General features: G+C 32.0%; 1 protein-coding gene across 1 annotated transcript in view; it reads left to right on the top strand.

Annotated features, from left to right (window-relative positions):
• Nucleotides 1-18056, top strand: part of LOC137928810 (proton-coupled amino acid transporter-like protein CG1139) — a 67063-nt gene extending 49007 nt beyond the window's left edge. The window contains exons 3-10 of the mRNA XM_068771794.1: nt 972-1055; nt 6915-7065; nt 10528-10649; nt 12957-13041; nt 14465-14706; nt 15676-15888; nt 16615-16784; nt 17542-18056. Coding sequence (XP_068627895.1) covers nt 972-1055; nt 6915-7065; nt 10528-10649; nt 12957-13041; nt 14465-14706; nt 15676-15888; nt 16615-16784; nt 17542-17780 — 1306 coding nt within the window. The 3' untranslated portion in view covers nt 17781-18056. The remainder of the gene's footprint in view (nt 1-971; nt 1056-6914; nt 7066-10527; nt 10650-12956; nt 13042-14464; nt 14707-15675; nt 15889-16614; nt 16785-17541) is intronic.
• The last annotated feature ends 775 nt before the right edge of the window (nt 18057-18831 follow it).

The raw sequence follows: 18831 nt of genomic DNA, 5'->3' as shown, positions 1-18831 counted from the left end.
GAGTCCATTATAGACTTAATCAAACCAGAGAGTAGGCGGTCGTATGTGTGGTTTGCGGTTGATGTGATCAAAGTAATTCATGACACATTGGTAAAGCTTTGCCTGTATTTTGAGTTGATCTTGATTTTGCTGTCCATGGCATTTGTAACATTTTTCTCCAACACTACATTTCAAAAACCTTAAGTATTAATTTTCGGTCGGTTGTATGAATCGACCAAGATTCAAAGTCATATAGTAATTTTGACAATTTCAGCGATCTCTCGGATCTTATTTTGGTCCCGATTGAGATGTTTCTGTCTTAGATTCTCGACATTTTGTTAATAGCCTTTTCCATTTGTATACTTCTATGTATATAAGTTTTGTATTTACAAGCACTCTATATTTAATGTAATGTAAGTAAACGTCCTAGCTAGGTATGAAAAGAATTTAAATGTTTATGTGGTCATCTCAATATTCTCTTATATTACATAGCCTCTTATAATTTTTTTGCGTTATTATTATATTTTGTTAGTATTTTTTATCTGTATATATATATTACTATGATACAAGTAAGGTGAAATTGTTATTTAAAACCGACATGGGCCACGTTGAAAAACAAAGTGACAATTAGAGATTGGAATATCAGTTGGTTCAGCCAAAACCATTTTGAAGCATTGTTTTGTGTCTCAAACACAAGCTTCGATGTCATACTGAATTGGTTCTTCGCGACTCTTTTGCCGAAAATTCGTTTGGTGTCATTCCGCAACTACCGTATTCGCTTGATATGTGATTTTGATTGAAAAAAGCGTTGGAAAAATGCGTTTGGACAGAGATAACTTTAAAGACGATGAAATTGATTTGGAAGAATAAATAAAGTATTTACATTTAATAAACAAATTCAATTTACTTGTTGATCACGATATTTATTGAGGTTTAATGTTAATTTCTCATATTTTTTGTACATTTGTTGATTTAAATTTTTCTGTCTACAGGATCGAACTTGCGTATAATGGGTCAAGGGAAGATTTGGAACCATACGTGCCCGCTGATCACAGACCATTGGAATCGAATACATCGTAAGTAATAGCAATAACAAATTTTTAACCCATGTTCAAGTTTCTCTTCAAATTATTTTTATAATGAAGTTGATTTGGATACTACAACATTGCGTATTTAAATTAAACTGATCGTTAACTATGTCGTTTATTAAACGGTTTTATTTAGTTCGACCCGTACGGAATTTATTTGGGTCAAAATTAGAAAATGAAATTTAAGCACCTTCCCGCTGTCAGATTGATCTGAAATTTGGTACCATATTTAATTTAGATGACAATACAATATAATAAAATCAATAACATTATAAATCTAAGATAGCCGCCGATACAAAATGGCGGATTACATATTTTTCCTTAACCCCCTTAATATGGGTATCAAATGAAAGGGCTACACTAGTAAAACACGATGATTAAGTCAAAATTTAAAATTCAAGATGGACGCCGTTCCAACATCCCGGACTAGGTACATATTTTTCCACGACCACCACAATATGGATATCAAAAAACCGTTTAACTTAAAAGTTTTTTAAATGTATTGATTTTGAGTTTAGAGATGTTTTCAATTTTAAATAAAAAGTCTTCACTCTAAAATAAGTCAAATGCAAGAAGCATTTACATTTGAAAATCGGCGCTTGAACATACAGGTTAGCTCTTATTTAATAAAATTGCCCATGCGTGGGCATGTAGCGTATCTTGCGCCTGCCAGAAAACGAAACCGTAATGTTAAATCTATTACCAACTAATCTATGATATTCTATAACATTTGTCACAGCGATATTTATCAATCAAAATTTTTAAGATAAGTCTTCATTTCAGTCCAAAAATTAAATTAGTTAATAATGTACGATTATTCGAAAAAATAAAGATAAATTATATTGATAATTATATAATTAATTTACAAGCATATCCAACATTTGAGAATGTTATATTCTTAGCATTTCATGAGTCATGAGTCTAATGATTTTATTATGAATTGTCTCTTCGTCGCTACAGTTCACAATCGCCCTTTGCAAGGCATAAGTCTCTCTCAAAGATATCTATGGGGGATATAAAATAATCGCCACGCTTGGTAATGTGGGTTAGCGACTGCAGTATGGTTTTTTTTTTAATGGCCCTCGCTATTGGGAGCCTCTCGTACCCCCTATCTGGTGTGAGACAGGGACTTTTTTTATCTACCTTCATACTTCATGTGATCTTCATTCTTTTCGTTACCTTTACTACTCTCTTACCACTGGGGTCCTAGTTCTCGTGGTTAATCCAGTCTGGCCAAGCTGATCTAAGTTGGCGTCATGTCCAATACAAACAAGACCGCAGTATGGTATTGTATGCAAAGGACACTGCTGCCCATCTTCTAGAAACGTCTTTGCGATCAGTTATAATTCTATATAACTAATGCAAAGTGTGATGAGTGAAATGCTCAGTGCTCTACCGCTGATTGTGTACATAGCGTATTTTTACATTACAAGCTTATGTGTTAGAGAAATTTATCATCACTTTACACGAAAACAGTGTCCGTAAATCTTGAAAACGATGTGTGCGGTGCAAAGATTTGCTCATACATGTTTTACACAGCAAACTTTAATCACAGATTATAAACCCATATCTAAATTTATCTACGCCATCATACGTCTTGTAAGATTTCCTTGATGATAAAGATGCATATTTACCAATTTCGGATAAAGATAAAGATAGAATACGTTTATTCAAGATAGGAACTTTTAACAGAATCCCTACAGATCGTCAACTTATTACCTATTTAACCTTGTTTTTATCTATTTTATTTTTGACTCTACTCTGCTTTGCAAGGTGTATTGTTGTAGAGAATAATCAAGAACAACATATCTCTTAATAATTTATACACATGCACTATATCACATATAGCTTGAATGAAATCAAAATAATCAGGCGACATCACTACCAAAGATTCTTATCATTTGAATATTATTTTATTGAATAAATAAGCCTTTTACGTCAATTTATTTTTAATATGCGTTTTGAATTTTATTACTGGTAGTACAGTAATGTATTTCGGAATTATTTTAAAAGATCTGATTCCGTTTATTACAAATGAATTGGAGACTTTTTGCAGTCGAATATTTGATACAGCAAGTTTTTGACGTTGCCTTGTAAATACACTATGGACGTCCCCTTTTTTGTTTTTTTAATTTGTTGTAATTATTGTTAATCTTATAAAGGTCTACAACAAAACATGAAAGGCACAACGATCTTTATTTACAGTTTCTTAGGTTCTTTTTTAATTACTAAATTTGAAGTACTATATAGTGATGTATATATATATATTTATTAACATCCATTTTATTCGTGTGACAAGTAAAACAATAGTAAGTACAATACCGTAAGTACAATAAAGTTTATTTTATATAAAATTTCATAACTTAAAAGTAGCTGTTGACGTGTGAATTCTTAGTGCGCTTCGGAATTTTCCGCTGCCAAAAAATATTAACGTGGCATATCTGCATATTATCTTGCATTTGTTTTATATAAAAGATTAATTTATATTTAATTATTTTAAAATGCCTTGAGTAAAAATAATTTAAGTGATTATTTTCCTCCTCAATTCGATTTTATTTTATATTTTGTCGTTTTTGATATTATATTAACTTTGTTATTATTAAATTGTTTCACATCATTAATATATGTCTGCACCGCCTAAACGGTTAACTGGTAGAGATGCCTTCGGCATAAAGTTCGCCATTATATATATATATATATATATATAAATATATATATATATATATATAAATATATATATATATATTTATATATATATACATATATAATAAAAAGTGTTTTCAATATATAAATAAAAAGTAAATACCAATGAGATTTTATATTATTTAGATTGCAATGTCGACTTTGTATTTTTGGTTGTATATGTGAAAGCTCTAAAGGAGTGTATGTATAGTTCTTTTGTCAGCAAAGAGCTTCAAAGATTTTACACCTATTTCTAATTATCCTGTAATATTTAATTAAACTGTATCTCTATTGGAATACGACAGGCCATTAAATTTGGTTAATAAACAATTTACATATACATAACAATTCAAATTTTGAAAATGGTTTTACTTACTAGACTATCATTTCGTTATGTCATGAACCATTGTTTATTAAATTAAATGTGATATGCATCCCTTCCTTTAAAGCCTTTTCTTTAAAGTTTATGGTTGCATCATTATTAATTTAAAAAAAAATAGATGTCTTTTTATATTCAACGAATTGAAGAGAGACCAAAAGATTTGGATTGCGTTTAATTCCAAAGATGAAAAATTCTCAGTAAAATTATCTAAATGTAAATAATTAAATAATCGAAAAAAAAATATTTATGCACGTTACTAAATCTCAGAGCTACCTTGATTATGCTTGCATTATTCACGAACCTGTCAGAATAAATTCAAAGAATCTGTTTAACCTCAAAAATTGATATAAGAATATTTTAGTGTTTTTAAAGGAAAATATAGTCATAAAATTTAATTTTATTCTAGTTCCAAATGTAATAATGCATATTTTTAATAAAACAGTTGTGACCTCGATTTCGTATTGATGAATATTGCAATTTGACTTCCAATATTCACGGAAAGAATACATATTATTTTTAAATATTCAGAAGCAACGAATTTTTAATTTCCGGTTGATGCCGTAAGATAAAATTTGTAATACGTAACGTTTTTCTATCTGACTTTATGGGCGGAAATATACATGGGTTGGTAGATGCAGCGTGAGTACCTATCTCCTAGCAGCGGTACAACCTCCCCTACCTAGGGGAGGCTATACCGCTGAGGTGTACCGCTACATACTTTAGGTCGCACAAAGTCAGTGCGGGCAGCGCAAAACCGGTCATCGAAACGATCTTGTGGGAGGCATTATTTAGCAGAAAAGAATTGCAACCAAAAACATACAAATAAGATTATTTAATTTAATTTACTTAAATATTCTTTATTTTATACATTACTCACTTTGGGTCACTGAGCTAGCGGAGTAGTAGTAGTAGTAGTAGAATACATTTAAATAGTTTCACAATAATATAGAAAACAGTACAAAGGGCGATCTTATCACACAAGGCAGCCTCTTACAGACAACCATATTATGGAAAAGCTAGAATTACTAATAATCGGTATTCAAAGTCTACAAAACATACGTATTTACAAACAAACGAACATAGACATACATAGACATACTTACATATATATTTACAATAAATAAGATGTAATACATATTATAAATATAATACAATCTAATAAATAAAATTCTCGTGTCACGGTGTTCGAACTTGAACTCCTCTGAAACGGCTTGACCGATTTTTACCAAATTTTATATGCGTATTTAGTAGGTCTGAGAATCGGCTACTATCTATTTTTCATACCACTAAGTGAAAGGGTTGTTCACCCTTAAAATTTTATTTTTATTTTTTTGACGAAATTTTTTGTTTTTATTTTTTTATGATACAACATACAAAAATACATACAACCCTAAATTTTCACCCCTGTACGATCAACCCTTATTTTTAAATTGAAAATTAAAAATATTTTTTTTGCAAAACAACGTTTGCGGGATCAGCTAGTAATAGATGAAAACATCTAACTAATTTCGATCGCATTTGCCACAGAAAAAAACAGTGGAGGAAAAAGAAATGAATTAACAGATAGATAATCATAGGTCTAGTAAATAGTTATTAACCATTTTCTTGAAAATAGGCAGTGCAAGTCTTATTTTCAGCGGTAAATCAATCTACAATCAAACAGCCTGTGTGGTGAAAGCTTTGGCTATAAACAAGGAAGAATGCACCGGATGCAAGATTAAACTATAAAGTCTAAAATCATTAAAACTGCAAATGTATTCTTGAATGAAATGACAAAAAAATTTATGAAGGAAGAAGTTTTGATTGGTTAGAAAAAAGCCTATTAATGTTCAACACAAGACACTTTGTACACTTTAAGCAGTTTTCAAAATGATGTATGCAATAATGATTCATTTGTTTCATCTGAAGTTATTATTAGTGTTATATTGGACCGAAAGAGTTACAGTTTCTCTTTTATTAATATACGAAGCCATTTGCGAATTAATTTAGATCCCCACGGTTGATACATTCATATACAATGATGAGTTTTTCATCACCGTCATCATCATTTCAGCTATAGGGCTGGATATAGACAGATGCATAAGCAGTCAAAGCTCATCGGTAAGGACTGACGCTTGTGTTCGTAAGTCGCGGATTCGATTCTTTGGACACAGTCTTGTATATAACTCAGTTTGTGCATTAATTATGAAGGATTCTCACTGCTCACAGTCAAGTTTCCAGAGGATGGGCAGCTGCTTTCTCTGCTTACCATAATACCACACTGCGATCGCCAACCCGCCTGCCAAGTGTGGCAATTATGGTATATCTTCTCATAGATATCTTTGAGGGTGGTCTATGCCTTGCAGTGAGCGTCTAAAGGCTTAAACGATGATTTGGAAGAGGCCTGCATCCAGTTTCCAGATTTTCGAGAAACTTAACATCTGTCCACGTTGTGAGTGGAAGTCTTAAGCTGCGCCGATTCGTGGTATCGTAAAGTCTAAATGGCATGCCCGTTGCCACTTAGACTTTCTAATCCGCTGGTCAATGGTTACTTTCGCTTGTCTACGGATCACCTCATTTCTAATTCGGTCTTTCTAAATCCCGGGAATAGATCCCACTTGCTTGTTAAGAGAATGTAAGGTTGCCAGTAATGCCAGAAGTAAGAGACATCGCTTTAGTCTGGTAGAGTAGAGATATAGTAGAGTAAAGTATCGCCTTTAAACACCAAAGATGAGAAGAAAATGTTTCGTTAAATTCCTTCACTATTATATAAGTACGTAAAATAAAATAAAAACTTTTTTCAGGAGCTTCGGTGCATTAGCCCATCTGCTGAAGGCTTCTCTTGGGTCCGGAGTGCTTGCGATGCCACTGGCATTCAAAAACGCCGGACTTCTAGTCGGAACCATCGGCACCTTTTTAATAGGCTTCATCTGCGCACACGTCATCCATGTACTTGTAAGTATTGAACTAAAATAATTCGTAACTTTTTCTTTGGGTTATTCACGGCGTTCACTTATCTAGGAACAACGCGAGAGGAACCCATGCTATTCTGGTCGATATTATAACAGACAAATTCACATTTCCATTTTTGAATTTTGTATGTAAAGTTTATCTTTTAAGATTACTACAAAACCAAGGTAGACTTTTTTAGAAACAAATATATAAAGTATTAAAATGAATAAATATAAATGCAGAATCAAGCAGAGAAGGCGAAGTATTTATGAAAAAGAATAGGAATGAATAAAAGATAATGTGAAGTGAAGAAACGAGAACAAATGGTAGACATTAAGCATGTACGATGAGAATTTAAATAAAATATAAAGTGAAAAACTCGCAGGTGGTTGGTGGAGTGAGTCCCCAAAGAGGGGGCCGTAGAAAAGGTACACTTATTTAAACCTTCTCAAGCACATCCTATTTCAAGTTCCTAATTTTTTTCGTGAACTTTATGGTTACCTATAACTGCCGTCTCATTTAATATGAAGTGTTTTAAACATGACCATGGTTTTAAGAGTGATGATAAAGTATCTTACAAACATCTACGGTTAACTGTCGAAATGGTACAGAATGGGTACGAGAATGGGCCTAATTTGTGGTATTTTACAATCACAAAGGATTATTAAAATTTAGGAAGCATAGAATGAAACTATGCACTAAATGATAAAAAGGCTTCGAAAAATCGATTATTCATAATGTAAGAACAAATGATAAAAAAATTAAATAAAATCTTTCCTTGTCAATTTACGTACATAAATTCAAAAATGTTATCGAAAAATTTCATGTTAATTATCTTTATGGTGGACCAATAAATTAAATGTCACATCCTCTAGTCACTTCATGTCTATCAGGAATATAATTATGAAGACGCTTGTTATAACTTCCGACGTTTTAAGAAAATTACTTACTTTACGGAAATGCGGTTACATTTATAAACATAGCAGAGTTTTAGATGTTTTTTTTTATTAAAAAGAAGATGAAAGAATAAAACTTTTTACTAACCAAATACATAACTTTTTATGAATAAAAACTCCTTTAATTGGCGTAAATTCACGCAATATAATAAAACATCAAAGTATATATATAGAAAATACTATTTAATATTTCGTTTGTAATTCTATTATGAATGAAATCATATTTTTCTTTTAAAATTGTGTAAATATGTAAGAAAAATTGAACCTGAGAAACTTTGTGTCAATAAAATATCTGTCGGTGACATATCCGTCGAAATAGAAACGGAGTACCTTTTGATTCAATAGATATTTGGCGTAGAACTTAAACTAGGCGCCTATATTAATATTTATGGCTCCGTGTAACCAAAACATGATCTGTGCGTAACAATATTTGCGATAACACTTTCCATTGCTCTGTTTGTTAGTAAATAAACTTCGCTGTTGTGCATTGCGGTTTGACCGCCGCTTTTTTGTTTACGTTGAGTGAAAAACAGAAATTAGAAACTCGTTGAAGAGCTTTTTCCCAAAATGTACATACGCACGTATTTTAACATACTTTCATTACAACAATAATTCGAAATAAAAATTTTAATGTTTCGTTTCAATATGATCATAGCTTGAGTGAAACATATTTTATTATTTTGATTTTACATTCGATATATCTCCGTATTTGAACAAAAGCTATTTTATATCAAGATCTATCGGAAGTTCAACCCTTGATCTATTTTATAAATATATATATATATATATATATATATATATATGTATATATATTTAATATAATAATAATCCGAAATAAAAATTGTAATATATATATACATACATACATATATGTGTGTGTGTGTAAATAAATGCACGTATATGTGCAAACGTATTATACTCTGAAATGTGTTGTATATTTTAATGTTTTTTTTTTTATAAACTACTCTAACTTAAGCTACTCTCTCCTTCATATCTCTCATCCCCATCCAAAGGTTGTCTGGTAAAGATCGCCTCGAGCGATAAGACCGCCTCTTGTACCTCTTTATAATTAGTTCCTATCTTTTAATTATTATCTATGTTATTTTGTGAAATTTCCTTTTTATCTATATAAAGTTTTGGTGTAAATAAATAATTATGTGGGTTATTAAGTTGCAGTCTGATTGAACGCATCAGTAACATTGACTTGCAAACAATGACAAGTTTTAGAAGTGAGACATGTAGACATGACCATGACGGAGGACTTGGTTTTGAAAACTGTCAAAACGTCGGGTAGGCTTCCAGTCTGTGCAACGTTTACGTAAGGATTCAAATTCGAACGTCGATTTGTATTCGTACGCAGTTAGTAACGTGACTGTAAATGCACTTGGATTTTGACATACAAATACATGCTCTAATGGAAATTAACTCCCCAGCAAAATGCGCATATATACTACATACCTATATATATAACAACATATATACCATAAAAAGAGATGAAAGACTTTCTATCAATAATTGACCATAGAGCGTTTAATTATATAATGTTGACATATATATCTAATTCATTGTTTATATACGTTTCCATTAGTGGAACCGGAAAGTAATGTCGTTTCTTTCGATATATCTTACAGAAAAACCGATTTATTTTTACCGCTCCGGCATTAAAAATTTGTATGCCAGATGGTAAAAGGTTGTTGATAACGAAGGTGAATATATTTTTGATTATAAAAAAACAAATTCCAACCGCTCTTGCGTTGAAAATTTGTATACTAGATGGCAAAAGGTTGTTGATAACGAAGGTGAATATATTGTTGATTAGAAATAAAAACTTGTTAAAATGTAGTCGTGTGAATTTAACTTAAGAAACGACACTACTTTTCGGTCACCCTAATAATTAGCCATATGCTTAAGAGAAACAAAAACTATGAACTGCATTAAAAAAAAATAACTTTTAACTTACTAGAAATATTTTATTAGTTGTTTAAACATGTGCAATATAAACATCGATTTTAGGGCCTCTCGTACCCCTAACTTTTTGGGATCCGGGACTTTATTGTTCAATAATTTTTTTCTTAGTCTTTTCTTTATTTAACACTCTCTTTCACACGTCACAATATCTTTCATTCTTTACTCTTGTCCTTCACAATATCTTTCATTTTGCACTTTTATACCTTCTTTCTTTCCTCGCCTTTCTTCCATCATCTTCTTACTGTAAGGTGGCTAGGTACATTTTATTTATTTTTGTTCTTTAATTTTATCTTACATTTATTTTATCTTTATTTACAAATTTATTTTACTTTCTTAATTCTTTATTACACATTTCTTTTTCTCTTCTTATTATTAGTCAATTTATTTTGTGCAGATTTTATTAAGTACCTTATTCTATACAGTTTTATTTCTTTCAACCTTATCACTCGCCACCCCACGAGCGAAAGATAGGTATGATACAAACAAACAAACAAATGAACAAACATAAATTTAATGTTACATGTAATATAACTTGTTAAAGGTAAAAACATCACAACAGCTGTGTGTTGAAGTCAAGAAGCCATGCTTGGGATACGCTGATACTTGCGACCTCGTATTCCAGAACGGTCCAAAACCCGTCAGGAAATATGCTCCTTTCGCCAGGTAAGCGAAATTCAAAATTAAATTCAATCTATGCAGTAAATCAGACCTCTTTTTTTAAAAAGTTCAATAACCTTATAAATCTGTACAACAAGTTTACTTGTTTGAAATTTTTATATTACATTGCATATTATATTTTTATATGACTTTTTAATGATCGCGTTGGCAATTAAAGTACAGTAAGGATTATGAATTGACTTATTTAAACACTATATTTGCTTCGTCATTTATACTGTGATATTAAATTCTAGTAATCCTATTGCAAAAATAATCATGATGATTTGAAGTCTAGTCTTGATATCCGATATCATCAATATTATCATTACTCCAGCCATAAACATCTGCAGGACAAAGGCGTTAATCATAGATATCTAATAGAACAGGCCAGGAACAGCTTCGATTCAGTATATTCAGACTACCAATGTAAAAGATTGACAGTCAATCTACTAGGTGTTCCATTACTATATCTAGCTTCATTATGGTCTTTGTTATAGTTGTTGTATTAATAATAAAATAAATATTAAGTGTAAAATTTAGGTTAACAGACCAGTCTATTTTTCATTTTTTTATTCGTTCCTATAGCTCAGTGATTCTCAAAGTGGTCTATATCGACCCTTAGGGGTCTATGACAACCTGCAAGGGGTCTACGACAGCGAAAAAAAATTTGGGGATCTATGAAATGAAAATGGGGGTCCACGATAGTGGATCTCAACACATACACTGATAGTACCTATTTACTTACATCATACTATCTTATAATATCAAAACATTTACATTATTTATAAAATTATCTATGAAATAAAAAAAATGTTTATTTAATGTTACGTATTTTTTACATAACAGATACAAAATTTTATTTTGAGTAGTTTTAATTTAAATTCAATTAATAAATGTATAAATTAACATGTGTTTTTATTATAAGTTTTTAACACTAAACTTCGCTACAGTTAGAAATTTACAGGAAATCAATAACAGATAAGTAGGGGGTCTACCCAACACAAAAACATGGCAAAGGGTCTACGACACAAAAAAGTTTGGGGAACTCTGCTCTAGCTTATATCTATGACAGTAACTTTTGTTTCAATTAATACCTACCATACTTCAACTATATCTAGACTGTCAGCAAAAAACAATAACCAATATAGTAATTAGCCAAAACAAATAAGTCGATATAAGAGAAATAGTTCTAAGAGTAAAAACCAATATAATTGATTACCGACACTGATTAGTTTCTTTTCAAAGTTATAGTAAATAAATGGTTTTTCTGTCTGTAAAATTAAAATTGATATTTATTAGTAATTATGATAAATAGTCCATTTAAAGCAAAACCTGCCGCCAATGATGTTAACTTCATAAAAATAAATATTTTAAAACGTTCTAAATATAAATAGAACTTTATATAGCGCCTTATTTTTAAGGTACTCTAACAAAATCACTTTTTGTATGCCATTTGCAAGCGGATTTCTATTTAAAATCTAAATGTTACTTACAAATTCACGAACAAAAATCAAAGACTTTTTACCTTTAAAATTTTTTTAAGAGCATAATTACGACATCTATTGCCCTGTCAAAGGTCAGTAGCTACTTTAGAACAGAAGCTTTCTCTTTAAAGACTTCCTGCGCTTTATTTAGAACTTTTTAAGAAACTTAACTACGTATAATCGGCACTCAATGGGATCTACGAGACTGACCAGAGGAACCTTGGCTAGGATATGATAAAAAAGATAAAATACATTTATTCAACATAGGAACTTAAAACAGAACTCTTATTGATCGACAACTTATTTTAATCTGGGGTAACAAAATGGTGTATCAGAGTTTATACTTTAGCTTACTCAAAGATTGGGTACATTTGCTGCATTTTGCCATATTATGGGCCACTCACCACAGAGCTCTTAGTCAGGTCCGGTTTACCAGTGTCAGTGTTCGCCGAATTTGGCCAAAATCATCTCGAGTTGCTGATTCGCGCAAGCGAAAAAGACCTCGAAAAAGGTATACTCTGCTTCGTAAGATGTTATAAATGTGGAAAAGACACAGGAATAAACCCATCTTTTATCTTTTAATAAAATTTAACACATTTTTATACTTATACACTATATCAGATATAGCTTAAATGGAAATCGAAATAATTAAACGACATCACTGCCAAAGATTCTACTCATTTAAATATTCTTTTATTGCATAATAAGCTTTACCCTTAACTTGTTTTTAAAATGCTTTTCGAATTTTGTTAACGATAGTCCAATAATATTTTGCGGCAGTTTACTAAAATAATTAGGATGATGATAATGATATTGGATATCGTTACAGAGAGCTGGCGGACTGGGCGCTTGCCGTAACGCATTTGGGAGCCTGCTGTGTTTATACCGTGGTCATTGCAGAGTCATTTAAACAGGTACTTATCTACAAGTCATTTAGAAATAAAGAATTTAAAATATTATATAAATAGTTAAAAAAAACAATCCTTTATTTCCTAATTTATAAATAATTTGAAAAAATAAACCTGCAACCTAGATTGTCAAACATTTGATTTCCAATAAGAAAAGGACCAATATTTAGACACTTCCACACATGCAGTGGTAGTCGTGCAACAAAGTGCACCGCCCGCCAGCCCGCTGATAATTGCGTATGCGGCAAACAATGCGAATTACACAACTGCAACCGTTAAACCACTCAACACGTGTTTAACCCCTCCACGGGGCATCTTCAGGAATAGGGGTAATTATTTATTAGGCGGGGGGTGCACTTTGTTGCACGACTACCACTGCATGTGCGGAAGTGGCTAAATGTTGGTCCTTTTCTTACTTAGGATGGACTTCCGCAAGGTAACGCCTGATTCCTTTAAATATTTGATTTTAAATAAAAACAAAAAAGACTAAAAAGGATTAAAAAAAAATTAGAACATAAAGCATTACAATGATAATACATAAAGTGTTGTAAAAATAAAAGTTGTTTAATTAATTATATATAAAGTGAACACGTTTATTTCTATTTTTTTGAAATGCATCAGGCCTATAACTTCATTAGTTTATATATAATTTAGTAGAGGAGACGTTCCTAAAAAATGCAAATTTTCAAACTAACACTCTTGAAAGAAGAACTCTTGGGAAAAGCTGACGGATTACACCTAGATATACATCTCCAGCTAAATTCTGCGGCCTTAACTATATCGTCGGTCTTCCCAGTGTTGGGCGAATCCACGTCGCATCCACTAGTTCGTGGCAGCCACTCTAACCAAATCCACCAATCTATTCCACTCCCACTCTAAACAAATAACCACAACGTGAAAAGTAATGGAAATATGGTTCAATTTTTTTAATTAGGATCGATTTTCTACAAATTAAAACTTCCGATTTTTTTTGCTCATATTTTTGCATCTTACATTGTTTAATTCAAAAAGTAAGTCTCTTAGTCTATTTTAACGACGCGCTAACAAAGTCCCGTTTTTCATGATTACTTATGTAATGGAATCAGGCGTTACCTTCTAATCCATCCTAAGTAAGAAAAGTACACACAACCACCACCGTGATTCGCATTGTTTGCTGCATACGCATTGGTCAGCGGCTGGGCGGTGCACTTTGTTGCACGACTACCACTGCATGTGCGGAAGTTGCTAAATATTGGTCCTTTTCTTACTTTTATGAATACGTTTTGTGCGACCAATATGGTGCCTATATAGTTTAATTTGCAATACATCCTTTAGAAGTGTCTTAAAACGAATTGACTTGGCAATTTTAAATTGCAAATTTATTGTTTTATATTTCTCATAAAATGAACGTGTAGAAACAATACATTAACATGTGTGATTTGCTCCACAGGTTTCGGACGTGTACGGAGGTCCTAAGTGGTCGGTTACGGCTTATTGCATGTTAACTTTGGTTGTTCTAATACCATTAACACAAATTACAAAACTAAAATATCTAGTGCCGTTCTCCGCACTCGCAAACTTTGTGTGGCTGGCATCAATTTGCATATCGATCTACTACTGCCTGAGGGATCCTCCGAAGATCAGCGAAAGAAATTTGGCCACCTCTATCACGGGCCTGCCAAACTTTATCAGGTACATTAAACTAATTTTGATTACATTGTTGCGTACGTAATGTTATCGTAGTAATATATTAGTATATAAACTGCTAACACATTTATCTGGTTAATTTTATGTTTATTAATATGTATGCTACATGTACAAATTCAGATTAAAATTATCTTTATTCAAATAGGTCTTTACATGCACTTTAATCTTAAAATTATAGAAAGGAGAATGAAGTCAACTCGTGAGCAAGCTACCAACCGTCCATAAACTAAATAGTTACTCTTTTTTTAAAAAAAACTTTAAACAAATAAGTCAATTAATCAAGTTCCACATATTTTGATCAACGAATAACTCTTTTATGCTATAATGACTTTTTTTAACTGACTTTTAATGTAAGATTTAAAACTTTAAGTAGGAAGTTCTGAAATATCTTGCGGAACTTTATTATTTACGCATACAGTTAAACCCCTGTAGGATTTGTTAACTTAGCGTTAAAAGCCTTTTCATTTCCTGTGTTTATCGTGTATATGTCAACTTCTTTTATATGAATTTTGGGGTATAAACATTACTGAACAGGACTTACGCAACAAAATACAGGCTATATATATAAAGAACTTTAGTTAGATTATTTATTAAAATATTACATTGTCATTAATAATGTATAAAAGAAAAAAGGATAATCTTGAAGTCATTAAATAACTATGTGCCTGTAAGAAAAAAATAGCAAATTTAATGTATGATGATTTTACTATTAAATTGTTGGAGGAAATATCTTTTTATTAATTGCTCATTTGAGAGATTTTATAGTTTGCTTAATTAATCACATTAAATTATCGCAATTATCATATCAAGAGTGATGAAATAAAATTACGAAGATTTGTCGACCTTAGTATAATTTGTGTCATGAATATAATATGTATATAGTTGTTCACAGGAAACAAGAAATTTTATGAACTTATGATTTTAATTCAAATGATGTATCTTATTATTTCGCAGTACGAGTCTTTTTGCAATGGAGGGAATCGGAGTAGTGATGCCGGTTGAGAATGAGATGACGAAACCACATCACTTCCTGGGCTGTCCCGGGGTGCTGAACATTGCAATGTCAGCTGTCGCAGTGCTATATGGTTTTGTCGGTTTCGCCGGATACCTCAACTATGGCGAGGAAGCCAGAGGCAGCTTGACGTTGAACTTGCCACAGGATGAAGTGTAAGATGATCATTTTTGTAAAACGAGAAATTTTTGAACATAAAGGTAAAGGTAAAGGCTGTAGTGTAATCACTGTGATCTAATAAATATTAATACATTTACTAAATTGTACTATTAAAATAGTAAAAATAGCCAAATTGAAAGTAAATTATAAAACGTTTATTAACGTTACTCTGGTTTTTCTGTACAAACTATAGATCACATTTTTGGGCGACCGACCACTCTCTATCCGCGAACAGCGTGGACGAATCGAGGTTGGATCCGGATCCCTCCAAGGCTTGCCTGTGGTCCTCGCTTCTATCCCAAGCCACAAACACAACATCAACACTACGCGTCTGTTCAGTTTCTGTTTTATTTTGTTGACGGAGCGGAAGGGTTCTCAGTTTCGATGAAGGCGTAAAAGCTGGGTGCTTTTGGGCTAACAGCATCAAATTCAACTGAAACCAGGAAGAAACTATACAATTAGTAAAAATATCCTTAGCTGTCAAATATTTGACGTCAATCAAATCTAGAACATATATCATGTAGTATAAAGTGAAATAAAAATATAAGAAGATTCTTACTAAAGTCTCGCAGTGCATTAAGATGCTTGTTTTCATAAAGCGACCTCTTCTGTCTTTCCTTCTTTCTATTGGATATCATATGTTGGACTAATACATTTCGATAAAACAAAGTCTGTTGTTGGAACTATTTTTAAATAAATATAATATCAATGTTTGTCCACAGATTGGCTCAGATTGCGAAGATTTTGGTGGCGTGCGTTATGCTGTTGTCGTTTGCTCTTGTATATTACGTGCCAGTCGACGTGGTGTGGAGGCGGGTTCAAGACAAAATCCCAGCAAGGGGCCACAGATGGGGTATCGCAGCCCTGAGGTTTACAGGAACCATTCTTATTGGTACGTTGAACACAGAGACATAAATCATTTCGAAAATATACCTCATATGTTAAGTCATTTGTGCTACCCTCAAGCGACAAGTATTGTATTTGTATCATGATTATTTCAACTGTGAGGCTTTTACTGCTGGACATAGACTTTCATCGTAAATTTCGAATAAGACGCATTAAAAGCAGTCTGCATCGTGCGTCATTCGATGTGGTCCGACAGGACATCATTAGCATAATTATTGTTGATAAAAATAGTTACAAAGCCCTTAATTTCTTGTAGAAATAAAAGTTCCGGAGTTAGGCATTTCTTATTTTACTAGCTTGCTTCTTTAATAAAAAAGCCTCCGCAAGTGAAGGCGTCCTCCAAAGAAGATGAATTGACATTGGCATAATTATTATTAATAATAATAAAGCATTTAATTTATTTAAAAAAAAAAGTTGCAGTTATGACATTCTTGTTTTACTAGCTTGCTTCTTTAATCTGCAAAAACGCCTCCGCGTGTGAAGGCCTCCTCCAAAGAAGATGAATTGACATTGGCATAATCACGTACTGGTAAGCGTTTACCGTCATCACCGCTTCCAACCGGTTCTTTTAGAATTCTATATGGAAAGAATATAGTCCAGCAGTTGACGTTCCACTGCTAAAATAATAATCATGATTATTAATAGTTTCATACGCCTATACGCATCCTTAAGATCGAATACTCATATATCTAAATCATTCTATAAAAAACTTTCCTTATGAATATTTTAATTATCATTTGCAGTTGGGATAGCCAGCGCGATACCCAAACTGGAGCTGTTCATGGAGCTCGTGGGTGCTATTTGCTTATCTGTGATGGGACTGCTTCTCCCCGCCATCGTTGAAACAATATGGCGATGGGGCAGAGACCTGGGACCTTTCTATTGGATTCTATGGAAAAACTGCCTGATCGGAATATTTTCTGTAATCGCTATGGTATCAGGAGTCGCCTATTCTATTATAACCATGTTGGAAAAACTGTGATATGTTAACTGTATATATTATAATCAAATTTCATTATAATTATAAATCCATTTAGTAGTTGATAAGTAAATAATTATAACAAAGGCTACAACATTATTCGCAAACGTCTGAAAACTACACTACATTATTTTCATTCTTATTTGTATTAGAAAAATTGCCTACTAACTAATGTGAATTATATTTCAAGTATTAATTATATAAAAGTAAGACTATAAAATAAATTATTATTTATTTTTATATAATAAATAAGTAAATAATACAAAACCGTAAGATATATACATAAGGACATTTTTGTAAAATAATAACAAAATTAGTAATAAAATATATGATTAAGTGATTTTAATAAAATAATTATTTTATGAGCGCCTGTTCTTTTTATTTAGCAATATGTCTAAAATGAATTTTGTGGGATTCTACCTAGGGTCGGCAATACTTGAGGTTTTTTTTTAATTCTAATTTGTATAGTCATTGTTTTTTTTTAAATATTTTTTCGCATTTAAATATTTTTACTAAACGCAGATAGTCGGGAGACAGTTTCCGCTGTTTGATATGAGTCTTTCTTCTCCCAGCTGCGAGTCACGACAGCGTTTTATCATTATTTACAATTTTTATGGGAAAATACAGCTAAAATTTATACATATGAATAAAACAATTTGTAAATTTTACTCAAGTATACTTTAATTATTACATTAGTTTATTTCAAGTCGCTGCCCAAGCGCTATAGACCGTTAAATGCCTTGAAGCTTAAACAATCAATCTCATCAAAAATTGAGGAGTTATATTGACAGAGTTATATAAAAGTTTTCATATATGGTTACATACGTCTTTTGGATTCGAATCGGGAGCAGTGTCTGAGTATGTGGTGAAAAGTCTGTACTGTGTAGCCGTCACAAGGGTGAGTATCGTTGTCGATTTTTTTAAAACGGTGCAGGTATTGCTTGCCCCGTTTTAAAAACTAACCCGTGCAAAAACCCGTGCCCGCTTAGTAGTTGTGTGAGTTGAAAAGATGTCTTGTCGAGTTTTCGCAGTTTGTTTATGTCGGAGAGTTTTG

The sequence above is a fragment of the Battus philenor genome, unplaced genomic scaffold (assembly GCF_028537555.1).
Source record: "Battus philenor isolate CCGP_79_NKW_IND1 unplaced genomic scaffold, ilBatPhil1.0.hap1 SCAF_4, whole genome shotgun sequence".
Taxonomy (NCBI): domain Eukaryota; kingdom Metazoa; phylum Arthropoda; class Insecta; order Lepidoptera; family Papilionidae; genus Battus; species Battus philenor.
This window is presented reverse-complemented; position numbering and strand designations above follow the sequence as displayed.